The sequence below is a fragment of the Pleurodeles waltl genome, chromosome 10 (genome assembly GCF_031143425.1).
Source record: "Pleurodeles waltl isolate 20211129_DDA chromosome 10, aPleWal1.hap1.20221129, whole genome shotgun sequence".
Taxonomy (NCBI): Eukaryota; Metazoa; Chordata; class Amphibia; order Caudata; family Salamandridae; genus Pleurodeles; species Pleurodeles waltl.
Genome location: NC_090449.1, coordinates 124,990,751 through 125,005,255, shown reverse-complemented (window position 1 = coordinate 125,005,255; position 14,505 = coordinate 124,990,751). Strand labels below are relative to the sequence as shown.

Genomic DNA, 14,505 nt, shown 5'->3' with positions numbered 1-14,505 from the left:
TACATTATTGTAAATGTACCTTGTCAGTGTAGCTGTAGTCGAACTAGTGATTCCTGTGAGGTAGCACAGCAAGGTACTGGGCCCTGGGAGAGTGACATATATTTTATATAAGTAAAGGTGAAGCACCAGCGGTGCAGCAAAGGAGGCAACTTCCCAAGAAAATAATTAGGTCCAGAAACTTTATTTTCAAATTAGGCAGTGCCACTTCTGTTCTACTCTGTTCTATGTCACTTGCCCCCCGCCTCCCTTCCCCCCAAAACTCCACAGGGGTACCTCAGCTTGATCACTTTCCCATCTTCTTACCTCACTGCACCACTGCGATCCTTATTTTCTAACTCCAGCCTGCACTCCTCCTGGTTCTTTAACCCTTTCCTTCCCTGGGGAGGCTGGGGTCAAGATAATCACCAGCGCCATTCTACACTTTGGGCATTAATTGCTCTACACTTCTGAGCAAGAAAGGGGGAGCCTCCTTTCTGATTGTCAGTGGTGAGCACTTGAAGTTGCCATGCCAACTCTGGGCATCCATACTACTCTGTCCTTAGGTAAGCCATTGGCCCCTCCCATCCCTCACCAGTCACGTAACTCTATTGACCCCTCTCACCAGTCACGTGACTCCCATTGACCCCTCTCAACAGTCAGGTGACTCCCTAATCTCATGCCTGGCCTAATCCGTCCTCCCTTTTGTCTCTTGCCCCTGCACCACTCTGCCTCTGACCATGGTTCTCCCCATACCCTCTAGTCTGGCAGTGCACTTAAGTTGTCTCCTCATTGCTTCTTGTCTTACTCAGACCCTTCTCTTAGGGTCTTCTTCTCCTCATAGCAGTTGTCTTAGAAGGTCTGTTTGTGTTCTATTTAAGCTTAATGTAATGCCAGTTTAGCTACAGCCACGGAGGCAGCGTTAAGCATTTGTGAAATCCCCAAATCTGCCCTGTTAAGCCAGACCTGTAAAAAGGCAAGTCTTTCCCCCTAGCATGCAAGGCATTCAGACATAGCAAGTATTATTTTATGGGGCACTGACTTTACCAACAGGGATATTTAATAGGAAGAAATCCTTGTATTGCCCTGAAGAGGCCTGCTCTTGCCAGTAAAGACAGCACTGTCCTGCCTGGGCTTAGGCAATTCACAGCAGCATAATGTGAGAAACTGGAATACATGAATATATTGTGTCAATATCTGGCATATGAGTGGAGCGCTTGTCCATGTGATGGGATTTCCTTGACATATGGCAAGATAGTACACTGAAACACTGGTGAATGGTACATAGAATACTTGTGCCATATATACATTTATTCATACATCCAGACATATATAAACACTCAAAACCCATGCACAAGGCAACAGGCAAAACCACACATAAGCCTTCTATTCACCCACTTATTAGAAATACACCAAGTTAAAAATTAAACACCATATAAAGTTAAAAGCTAGATCTGTTGGCTATGTTAATGTTTGTTTCTTCGTTGTGATGTGCCTTGGCCAGTTTCTCAATTGTTTGACATTTATGCTGACTGTTTTGTTATCCAGTTCTTGGTAAAATGCAAACGCTGCCATCATTTCTCTTCAACATCTGACTTGTGTTCTCCCATCTTCTTCCATCCATCTTGTTCTTGAGCACCTCCTCTGTAAAAGGACTGCAACTAAGCTGATAATGCACAGTGGACTCTGATAGATTTTATCGAACAACATGAAATCCTGAACGGATATTGCCTAACCTTGTGCCTCTCACCTTATTTGCAAGAACTGTACAAGTGGGGCATGGACCAGCTGAAAACCCTTGTTTTTTCTTATTAATTACTTCCAGGGCCCAGCAGCTTTTGTTGGTCAAGCTGAACCGATTAATACACAAAGGCAGCCGGGACGATACCACCGACAGTTCGAGTAACACTTTGAAAGCGCTCAGGGTAAGTACGCCTGAAATCATTCACATCTCACAAAAGTTTTCTCCCCATTTTTAGGGTCGAGCCTGCGTTGCATGCGCTCGCGCATGCGTATCGCAGCGAGACGCTTTAGTTATTAGAAAAGGGCTCGGAGCCCTGTCAACTTCACGTCAGTGTGTTTGATTGGTTCGTGGGCTTACCTAGTAAAATCTGCTTGCTTCCATTAGTGGAAGGCATGCACACATCATGCCTTTTCCGGTGGTTAGCCTTCCTCGAACGCAGCGTCAAAGTACAGAAAACTCGCTGTTTTCTGTCGGATTGCGGACTACTTTTTCTCAATTTTCCTAGCGCGATTTCGCCTGGCAGAAGTCGAGCGCTTACACATTTCACTTTTTTACGTACATAAAAGCACTTTTGCCGATAGATGAAAAGTCGGGTTAGGAGTTTACAACGCGTTCAGCTCTAACATGAGCAAACGCGAGACCCGTTGCATTGCAAATGCTTGTTACCTTTACAGCTGATACTGAGAATGAACTACCCTTGTTGACGTTCTGTCTGCCTAATATAGCAGGGTTTACTTTCCAATGCAGCAGATAATTAACAAGATTTGAGAGGTACAGAAAAACAGACGAGTCACTGAAAAGAGGTTGAAGAGACAGTCTTGCATAAAGGTCTCCAGGTTTATTGAAGCACATGTATATACACCCCAGCCTTCACAAGTGGGTCCTCCTACAACCGAACTCCTCTCTCAACTGTCTCTCCCGTATCCCTGGTTACATCACTAAGATTCTTTATGACTGACATTCTATGCTCAGAATGCCACAGTCAGTTATTGTCACACTGTGACAGAAAATAGGCCGGAGCACTAAAATTAAATTGGCCCCATTAGCAAGTGAGATAGCAAAAAATTATGCGTGGGTGTAACTTGCATAATTCTGTGTAGCGTAATCATGCAGAATTACCCAGAACACAAATGGTGAGCAAGAGCAGATGCTCACACTCACTAGGGGCCAGATGTAGGTAGTGTTTTGCATGGTGCAAACTGTGAAAATCGCAGTTTGCGCCATGCAAAACCCGCATCGCGATGCTCATTCACATTTTGCGAGTCGGTACCGACTCGCAAAATGTGAATGCGACTCGCAAATAGGAAGGGGTGTCCCCTTCCTATTTGCGACTCGCACCGCAATGCTAAATTGCTTTGTGACCGCGAACACGGTCGCAAAGCAATTCGCAGTTACCACCAGTGTCACACTGGTGGTAACCCATTCGCAAAAGGGAAGGGGTCCCCATGGGACCCCTTCCCCTTTGTGAATGTTGCCATAAATGTTTTTTCAGAGCAGGCAGTGATCCAATGGACCACTGCCTACTCTCAAAAAAACGAAACCAAATGGTTTTGTTACTTTTTTTTATATTGCAACTCGTTTTTCTTTAAGGAAAACTGGCTGCAATACAAAAAAAAACTGCTTTATTTAAAAAGCAGTCACAGACATGGAGGCCACCAACCCAGTGAGTGCAGGGAATCGCTATTGGGGTGGCAAAATGCAACCCACCTCATTAATATTAATGAGGTGGGTCTTTGCGACCCCATAGCGATTCGCAGACGGTCTGAGACACCGTTCTGCATCCGATTTTGCGGCTCGGAAATTGCGAGTCGCACCGACTCGCAATTTCCGATTCGCAAAATCGGACATTGCTACATCTGGCCCTAAGTGTGCTTTTGGGGAAGAATTGGCCCCAACCTACTCCTAAAATTTAACGCTATATTCTTAGCGCAATAGCACTGTTGGGTCCAAAATAGACACAAAGATGCATTTTGCACTAGTAAACAGTGCTAAATGCAGCAGTACATGAATAGCGAGCAGCCTCTCTCACTCACTAAATGAGTTCTTGCATTAGGATTTTTCCCCGCAAGTTACCCGAGGAGGAGTAATTGGGTAATTATCAGTAATTCAGAGTCAAAGAGTAACACGGAATTACTGAAATTACTCTGAATACTTGTGGTAATTGAAATTCTGCCCAGATTTGCCGAGGTTTGCCAATTGGGACAGTTTTAAACTTGTAAAGACATGCTGTATAGGTGCTTTGCAGGGTATGTAAGACTACATGGATTTGTGCTTGCTCAGGCAATGTTTGTGGTACTATCAGGGAAATCAAGAGTACAAGCATTGGCAATGCCTATAGGTCTGGCTTATGAATGTACTGTCAAGCCAGACCTAAGAATTCACGTAGGTTATTGACTGCCTTCCTCCTATTTGTGCTGCTGGCAGAAAAAACCCATAAACTATCTAGCTATCTAAGGAACTTTAATAGCAGTACAGTGTAATGTGTGTGCCCCTGAAAGTTCAACCTCAGGCAGCTGGATAAATAAACAAAATGATGATAGCTGTGTGGAGGGCAAGTATTTTTTTGGTAGAGTACACAACTAATGCCCAATCAAAACATGCACTCCTGACTTCCAAAATGTGGGCCGAGCCAAAGGCCTTTTCTAAATAAACTCAGGCCATAAAAATGGGCCTATCAGACAATAAATCCTGCCCACAAACATCCACAACAAGCACTGGAAATGCCACTAGGCCTGGCTTTGAAGGGATGTTGTAGGGTAACGTGAAGCACTAGAAGTAAATAGCATATCTATTTGTGTGGAGTTGTAGAATAATATTGCTGTAGCTTAAAAGGGCAGCTGATAGTGGCACTGTCAAGCCAGACCTAAAAGTCAATGTATGTTAATGACTGAGATCTTCCTATCTGTCCTCCTGCCAAGGAAAGACAAACACCATAAATTATCTAGTTATCTAAGACTTTTTTACAGTGTTAGAATGTATTGTGTGTGCCCCTGAAAGTTCAACCTCAGTAGTATAAATAAACAAAATGTTCACAACTGTGTGGAGAGTAAGCACTTTTTGGGGAAACACACAACTTCTGCCCAATCAAAACACATATTCCTGGATCCAAACATGTGAGTGGAGCTAATGCCTCTCTCCAGTGGTGCTCACATGATTGTCGGGCAATAGCTGCGCTGCCAAGCCAGACTGTAAAAACGGCCAATAGACAGACCCACTAGACCAGCATTTCAGGCACCATCGGATTGCCCTTTAGGCAAGTGAATGAAGTAAAAAACCCTCTGAAGTTACCAAAAAGCATTGCTCATCATTCCATAAGATACTTACCAAATAAGTGAATAAACAGGCGCATGAACACTCTTGATGAGTAGAGCAAAGAACCCAAAAACGAAAACAAATCCAGGTGAAGATGGAGCATTACACCTACAGAAAGGAGCACCATGCTCCAGGATCTCCCCAGTACCACACTGGCTCCCCTGAAAGGCATCCTTCACACTGCAGCACATCTCATCCAAAAACTCTGACTACATCACCCTAACCCAAATGGAACTAGACTACCTCTCTCTTCAAGTTCAAGCCCACTTTATGTGTCGCTATATCACATACAATGCCACCAAAAGAGACACCATGCAGTAGACTGGCAACAATAATAAAACAAAAAACCCAGACCGTTTCCATCTACACCCACAGAATGTAGAACATCATGCTCATCAGAACATGCCCATCAGTCCGCCACTTCGGGAACCTCTTTCGATTACATTATGAAGGTCATTTTGACCTTTCAGGAGGTCTGCAAACTTGCTTCAATGACAGAAGCAGCAGTCAGCCCACATCGGAGTCACTCCGGTTTGCTAAAAATATTCCCAATAATGATTCAGCAGAAAAAAAATACATGCCGAGTGAGATGCCATGTAATGGAGGCCTCCTCTGCATAATTTTCTGTTCTTCTGAAAGAAACCTCAAAGTTGGGTTTCTTTCTACAGACGAAAATTAAGGGGTATTTCTCAGTGACATTTGAATCTTATTCTCCTCTATAGCTTCCATAGTGGTCCCATGTGGAAAACAAATCTGTGGTGCAGGCCTTGCACAAAATAATTCAAGGCTGTGCCACAGTGGCTCCTTATTGGGCCATTGGCTAGATGTATTCAATGGTAGACCCAACTGAGGCTCAGAAATCTGAAACTTTGCAATTTCATCACTTCTGAGTAATGGGCACGGCCACTGGAATTATCCGCTTTTGCAGATGTGGTATTTTCCGCATAATCATGGATTTGATGCATTTGCCACACAATTATGTTGTTTCTAGCTCAAATGGATCAAACATTACTAAAGCTCAGTGACAAGTGTTGTTGCACAGTGGAAGGCCCTTTACTAAAGGTGACTGTCAGCTTTCTGTATTTTATTGCTCTATTTGGGTCTTAGACAGCTACTCATAAGGTGAAGCATTTTATCAGATAGTGTTAGCATGTGTAAAAAAGCTTAAATAATGAGGTAACACTATCACAAAATAAAATGCATTATGATGCATAATTTGCCTTTTCTTGCCGTATAATTTAGTAAACCATGATGCATAAATTGGTCCTCCCTTGTCCCATAAGTCCAGCGACCATGGTCAGTAGGGAGAACAACAAATTATCCTAATGTACAATCAAATGTCCAAAGGGAATACCTGACTGGTATAAGTCCATTTACAAGTGCTGATGTTCGGAGATCTCTGTTATGAGTGTGTTGTTCCCAACACCTGTAAATACCACTCGGAGGGTGGGAACTGAACATTCCAAAACATGATCTACCATGGGCCTTTGTGATCAACCACAAACATGACTGCTTATCATCATTCATTAACTCCTCATCCTTCCCACCTTAGAAAGGGTCGGAGATTTACTGCACCCAGGGGGTGATGTCATTCCTCTTCCAGGGTGGAAAGGAGAACAGACCACTCCAAGTTGTGCTGGGGGTGAAGGGAGAATTATTTTTGCTGTGGAAAAAAGAACAACTGTGTGTTTTCCCTGGAGTTATTTTTCCCACTGTGTTGAACTCTTCATCGTGGATAACTCCCATAGCGGGGACAGGATGCCACTGGGAATGTCACATGACCTTCCCAGGTATAAACATGGGAATGTTTAGAGGTCTCCAGAAACGTAGAAATCTACCCTCGCACACTAGTGAAAATAAGTGCATGCAGATTTATTATTTTCTCTGGTAATCGGGCCTTATATGTAATAATATCTCTATAGGATTTGGGGGGAAATGTGCACTGCTCCGAGTCCCCTAAGAGAAATGGAAATCTGTGCTTGCCTGCCTTGTAAACATGTTGATTATATGAGCCAATTTGAAAATTCAATTCAGGGCATTATTTAAGTGTTATTGCCCTCCGATGCGGTTAATAACAGTACTGTAAAACAGCCTCTAAGACATCCAATTGGCAGAAGAATCTCGACATACGGTACAACATTTTTTTCGTAAGTAAAGCATTTAAGAACCTTTTAGTTTGCCTTTTTGATAGTTGACTGTAAGCTTTTGGAAGAGTAAACCGAAGTCCTGTATAATTCATTTCAGAACACGCTGCAGCCGGAAGAGGCATCGCCGCAGAATGACCCCAAGCTGAGCCCCCGCCTCTCGCGCGCAAGTTTCTTGTTTGTACAGATCATGCAGGTAATCTAACTGACATTCACTCCTGGCGAATGAAAAAGGGCAAAACATTAATGAACAGTGTAGGGTCAGAGAACTACACTACCGGTCTCCCCTCATCTTAACCTCCTTCTGGTGCCCTCAAGCAGACTGCCCGCAGCAATATTGCAGTGGAATATTACAATTCCAGAACAACACATTTCTGCGTTTGGCTTTAAAGTGCCACTCTCAGAGTCTGCGGCACTTAGTATGCATTATTTTGACCTATCCTGCCCTGGGCCTTTGTAAGAAATGTTTTTCTGCAGTTTCGGAATCTAAAGCTGTATGGGAATAAAAGAAGCCCTTTGTAGAGAACTTTGGAAAAGGGGTCGGTTCACAAACGGATCACTTGCTCCCACGCCTACGTGACCGACACCTGTCATGGGTAGCTTGTGTTCCGGTTCAGAGAGAACCTGGCCTGGCATCTGGGTGGGAGGGTGCCCATTGTAGCAGGGTCAAGGTTGTTCTGCATATGGTTGGGTCTAATCTAAGTTGGCATTGTGGGCAAAAAAACGACGGACTGGGACGTGGCCTGAATAATAACCAGTGGCCGAGACTGATTCAACATCCCACTTGCCAACATTTTTTTTTGTTTACTTTATTGTGACGCCCACCGTGCAGCGTGTATGCCCACACATGGATCCCATGCTCAATTTGTCACTGGAACAAAATTGCCCCAGACTGAAGAGCCCCAGCAAGGGTAGGACCAGTGTTGGGGCGCTTGTTCTCTGGTTCAGAGGGGACTTGGCAACTGGGGCCTGACTGTTCCTATAGTGGCAAAGTCGAGGCTGACCTGCATATGGTTTGGTCTAATCGGAGGTGGCACTGTGGGCATACAAATGATGGACTGGGATTCGACCCCGAGTAAATACCAGTGACTGATATTAATTCACGCATCCCACCCATCACTTTTTTGTTTGATTTATACATACATCGCAAGGAAATGTACACGAACTGGCAACATTTGTAAATAACTAAAAAGAGCAAAGCTTTATTTTATTCATTTTAAAATTACTTCAAATTTGCCTCCTTCTTCGAAAGGGTTTGTTGTGGTGCCCATACTAGGAGGTTAAGCTCATAACGAGGATTAAGTGGTTGCCCGCAAAGTAGGAATTAAGAAACTCTATTTAAATATTCATAGGCAGCAGAGGTCACTGAATTTATTCGTGCTGCACAAATTTCCCCTTCCATTCACTTCTGTCATGAATAATGGTATTTCTTTTTTCCTGCTTGACTTACTGCAGGGAGCCGGAGCCCATTAGATTTATTTCAGTCGTGTAGTCAAATCTCCCATCTGTGCCACACCAGATAATTGTCGAAATAGATATTTCCCCGCAGTGGGTCCGTGAATGTATTTCGACTCGATATCATGGTATAGCCGTGCATGTGTTTTTTTAGTCTTTGCAGCTCACAGTTAATGGCAAAATGAGTAGAAGGTTTTTGTTGCATTCACTTCCAATTGTAGGCCTCATTACAGGTAACAACACATCCAGTAAATACTGATGTAGACAGCGGCAGCGTGCGTTATTATATAAATTCCGCACTTTGGAATGGTGCTAACGTGACAGTACCACATTTTCCATGGTCCATCTTAGAACGCACAGTATTTTTGCAACACACATTACACAAAGTAAGTGCTTATAAGGGCAAGTTGTGGTATTACTACACCAATTGTAGGTTTAATACTGTTAGATCGGGAACGAGGATAGCACTTATTCAGGCCTAAGCCTTCAGAATTGCTACTCACCCGAAATTTGCCCCGATTTACTATATTTGTATATACTATTGTGCTGCTCTGGCCAGACGGTTCTCATCTCTTTCAAACAGGTTTGCAGTGCCTGCCCCATTCACTACTTTTATGCCGTATTTACGCATGCTGCATGACTGCAAAGATCTGGGTTCAATCCATCATTTTTTTTGCCCACTGCGCCACCCAAGTCTGGACCCAGTCATATGCAAAGCAGTCTTGACCCTGTTCCCCATGGGACAGTCCAGTGGAACTGTCAGTCCACGTCCTCCCTGGACCGGAACCAAGCCTCCTGGGATGGGTTTAAGGGTATCACCACCTCATCAGCCAGGCTGGCTTGAATCGAGCGGTGCAGTGAGCACGGCACTCAAGTCTGGGCATACCCTTCCCACTTAGGGCAACAAAAGCAAAAAGATCAGATGATGGACGGAATGTAGAACCATTTTCTCCTTTGATGCACATTCACCACCGCTGGTGCCTCTCTCTCTCTATATGCCACATTTACACCTACTGCACGCTTCACTCACTCTCTTTCTACATTTACTCTTGCAATAGACTGCACTCACAAACTTCACACTGCATTTACTCACTTCTGCAAGGGCACTCCCTACTATACCCTACAAGCCCACTGCACACGCTGCTCGTGCCTCACTGACTCCTTTTCTGCTGCATTCATCTCTCCTGCAACCTTGCTCCCTTCACATCTCATTCATCACTGCTGCACCACTCACTTAAGGGCTCATTTACAAGCCCCTTGCACCGCTGTAGCATTATTTTTGCAATGCTGCACGGGCGCTGAACAGTTCCCCTCCCCATGCCATATTTACAAACTGGCGCAATGGGACCGTTGTGCCAGTTTGTAAACCCTTGCATCACATTATACGTGCAGCAGGTATAATGTATGCAAGGGAGGAGTTCCCCCGTTCGGAGGCCCGAAAGAATGGCGCAGTGTAATCTACAAGGTTTGGCTGCATCACTCTAGTGTCATTTGTTAATGCCTGCTCAAAGGCGCTGTTTTCAGTGGGCTTCCCTGAGCTTTGCAGAACTAGCATAAAAAATGTTGATGCTAGTCCAGCAAAGCGCCACAACTGCATCAGAAATTGTGACGCAGCTCTGCTAAGGAGCACCATGGTGCACTGTATTGTAAATACAGCCCTACCATGGTGTCGTGAGGGGGCGCAGGGTGGCTGAAGCAAACTGGCTACACCGGTTTGTTCTAAATGAGGTCTTATTTCCTTTCCTATCACATTCAAACCTGCTGTGAGCCTCGCTTCCATCATGTTGTATTCAGCCCTTCGGCGAACCTCACTCATGCAATTTATACCACACTCATCAGTGGAGAACAGCTCTTTCCGCCACAGTCACCCTTGCTAATTGACACATTCATTTCCTTTATACCACATCCACCAGTGTTGACCTCTCTCCCTTACTCACTCCCTTTACTCCACATTTTTCACTGGTGTACATGACAGTTAGCCCACTCTATCATCCACTAACCCACTGCAAGTTACATTGATGGCGCACTCCATTCTTACCCAGTTCACTCATGCTGCACACCTCACTGCCTTTATGTCCCAGTTGTTCATGCGGCATGTTTCAATCACTTCCCTCAATCACTTCTTCTCCATTCCTACACTCTCCTAGCTAAATTCACCATTGCTGCATACCTCAGTATCTTCTTTTTTGCCACATTGACTCCTGCTGCTGATCTTAAGCCCTCTTTTTACATCACATTCATCACTACTGAATGCCCCACACCCCCTGTGCCCATCTACCGATGCGGATGGATCATTCTCTCTCTTTCTGCCATCTTGACCCCTGCAGCAGTCCTCACTCACTCATTCTTATCTTATCCCATTTATCATTGATACACCCCACATTTGCTTCATTCCAGCCACATTCAACCCTGTTGCATGCCTCACTTACTCCCTTTATGCCACATTTAACCCTGTTGAGAGCCTCACCAACTCCATCTATGCCATATTCAGCCCTGCAGCATGTCTCACCCACTCCCTTCCCCTACTTCCATTCTGGATGCACATCTAACTCACCCTATTTACGGCACATTTATTCATGCTGCGCATTTGTCCCACCCTCTTTATGCTGTATTCATCCTCTCTGCATGGCTCCCCCCTCCCTGCTAGATTAACTATAACTACATGCATCACTACCTCCATTTATGCCACATTCACCCTAGTGAATGATGAGCTCACTCGCATACCACCACATCCATTCGTATGCAGAACCCATTCACTTCCTTTATGACAAATTCACCCATTCACTCTTTATGCCTATACACAGTGCACTCAATACTCAAAACTCAATAGCGTGTAACCTGCTAAGTATTGTTGCATGGGTTGGCGTAACAAGTGAAATCAGCACTTCAAGAAAACACATAAAATATGCATAAAATCATTAGAGGATTGAATAATGTCACAATATCTTTCAAAGTGGGATCAGAAAGGAGCAACTTAATACTAAACGTCTGTTTTTTCTTTTGTATACAGAAAAAATTACAAAATACTACAGAAACAACCTATGTGCGTCCCCACAAAGGGAGGTACAGAAACCCTATCACACATCCCACCTAAGAATAATAAATACTACGCATATAACCCAATTTAAAAACAAGCGCTGTAAGCTCAAACCCTATCACACATCCTTTCTAAAATAATAAATACTACGCATATACCACAATTTAAAAACAAGGTCTGTAAGCTCAAACCCTATAAATACAATGTATATAACACAATTTAAAAACAAGGGTTGTAAGCTCAAGGACCTAGGAGTTCAAGCAGGAGGGAATTAACACCCTCCTTGTGTTTCAACATAGTGACCCACTCTGTTTTTAATAACAATTGTACAATGCCCCATGGAGCCTCTAAACTGTCGACGTTTTGCTCCAACTCATATTTCAAGGGCCATCCTCAGGACTTGATGTGGGTATGTATTTTTTAGTGTGCTGTAAAGGAACACAGCAACAAAATATTCACAGAGATGTCTTAGATCATATCTTCTTTCATCTTCAAGTATCAATATTTCTGTTCATTATGCAAAACTCTACAACACATTAAAGTTTCTTCGACTTCGGGGGCGGAGCTAGCCTGCCGTCAAGATGGCCGTCACAGCGTGAGGCTCTGACGGACTTAGGCCTCTAATTCTTAATTTCTCCTGATTCGGACGTGCTGGAGGTGTGCCCCCCGGCCGGAGGCCTTTGCAAACGGACCGGGTTCCTCCCAGTCTGGGACTTTGCTGGCTCGCTGCCTTGGGAGCCGGTGAGGTGACGGAGGCTCTGCCGACGTCTGGCCGGGCCTGAGGCAGAGCGGCGCGCTCGGATCGGCCCGGCTGCCGTGAACTACTGTGGGGGCCGCGGAGGGGTTCTCCCTGCGGCCCCTTCAACAGGAGGTGAGGGGCGGCGCTGGCTGGGGGGGCCCTCGGCGGTCTTGTCGGGCCGCGGCCCCCGTGAGGCTGTGGGCCCAGGCTGGGCCTGGCCTGGGATCACCCGGTCCCTTTGAGGTGCGCGGCTGCCTGGAGGCGCGCGCCGCAGATACAGGGCCTCCCCGTCTTGGAGGTGGCTGCGGGGGCCAGGGAGGAGTTCCCCTGCGGCCTGTCGAGGAGAGGCAGCGCTGGCTAGGGGGGCCATCGGCGGTCTTGCCCCCCTATGAGGCAGTGGGGGCCCCCCTGTGAGGCAGTGGGCCTGGGTCGGGCCTGGCTTGGTGCCGCACGGCTGCCTGGAGGTGCGCGTCTTGGCTGTGAGGCCTTCCCATCTTGCAGGTGGGGACCGGCGGTGGAGAGGCCCGATCTGGAGGAGGTCCACAGGGGCCCTCAGGGCGGTGGAGCCTTTGCAGTGCAGGGGGGCCCCTTGAGATGCAGGCTGGAGAGGGCCCACCTTCTATGGCCTAGTGGGAAGCGGTCTTGTTTTGAACCTCAGGTGGTGGGCCACCGCTGAAGGGGCCTGCTCTCCATTGTCGCCGGCCAGATCGGGCCAGAGGGGAGCCTTGCGGGCGCCTTTCTTTTGATTGGGCCCGCATGTGGAGGTGGTGTGTCTACTGCTGTTATCCACTGTTGCCTGCTGTAGGTGACGGAGAGCTTCTGTTTTCCTTTTCTTTGGTGCTTGGGGAGAGCTGAGGAGGCACTGTTGGTGCTGCGGTTGCTAGACTATTACCTCTGGAGGAGTGCGGCTGTCGGCGGGTGTGATTTGATCAGTGACTGGAGAATTCCCTGTGAGTTGTCGGATTTCCTTTGCTTGCTGAAGGCCCGCCTGCCTTTGGGCACATGGTGGAGTGTCTGGGGCCGGGCTTTCCGTGGAAGCCACAATGGGTAAGGCGGAGCAGCGACAGGCCAAGATCTCCTTTGAGGACGGTAGGCAGAAGGGGGGTGCCGCCGCGTTGCAATCTGGTGAGGTGCAGATGGAGGATGGGCCTTCTGAGGTCTTTGTCAAATCCATGTTCATGGATCTTATGAGTAGCTTGGCCAGAATAGACTCCAAGTTGGACCATTTGACAGAGCAGATGGACCGCAACAGGGCTTGGGTGGATGAGCATGATGCTTGGTTTGAGTAGCTGGAGTCGCGCACTTCCGAGATGGAGGATCAACGGCACAGGGAGAGAGAGTGCTTGTTGCAGATGGAGCGAGTGCTGGAGGTCATCAGGACCAAGAACGAAGACTTGGAGGCGCGGTCCCGGCACAATAACATTCGGTTGCTTGGCCTCCCTGAGACCACGGGCAGGATGGAGGATTTTGTGGAGCAAATGCTTGCTGATTTGTTTCCTGGTGAGCTTTCTCGTATGCTAGTGGTGGAGAGGGCTCATAGGTCCCTGGGAGGAAGGGGGGGCAATGACGGCGGTAAGTTGCCTCACATGGAATGTGCGTGGTTTGAATGATCAGCGGAAGGTGCGTCTTATCTCTGCTTACATCCAAAGGCATCGTATAGATGTGTGTCTACTTCAGGAGACTCATCTGGTGGCGCAAACGATGAAGCGGCTGAGGGCGTTGTGGATTGGAGAGTGTCATGGAGCAGTGATTTCGAGCTATGCTAGAGGGGTGGTGATTTTGCTGCGCAAGGGGCTGCAATGGTGCACATATGGTGTGACAGTGGATCCGAATGGGCGATATGTGCTGCTGGGCGGGACATTGCTGGACAGGCCCTGTCGGTTGGTGTCAGTGTACGGACCAAATGTGGATGGCCCTGGCTTCTTCTGTGAGGTGTGGCGTTTGGTGGAATCGTTGGGTAGTGGCGCTGTGATCGGGGGGGGAGATTTTAATGTGGTCCTGGACCCGGAGAGGGACCGAGAGAGCTCGACTAGGCCTCGGTATTCTGCTGCTGCTGCTTTGAAGAATGTGATGAGTGATGGTGCTTTGGTTGATCTAT

General features: G+C 46.6%; 1 protein-coding gene across 2 annotated transcripts in view; it reads left to right on the top strand.

Annotated features, from left to right (window-relative positions):
- Window positions 1-14,505, top strand: part of CARD11 (caspase recruitment domain family member 11) — a 538,982-nt gene that overhangs the window by 469,807 nt on the left and 54,670 nt on the right. For both annotated transcript variants that reach the window (XM_069209962.1, XM_069209961.1), the window contains exons 18-19: window positions 1,802-1,901; window positions 7,277-7,372. In XM_069209962.1, the coding sequence (XP_069066063.1) occupies window positions 1,802-1,901; window positions 7,277-7,372 (196 nt within the window). The remainder of the gene's footprint in view (window positions 1-1,801; window positions 1,902-7,276; window positions 7,373-14,505) is intronic.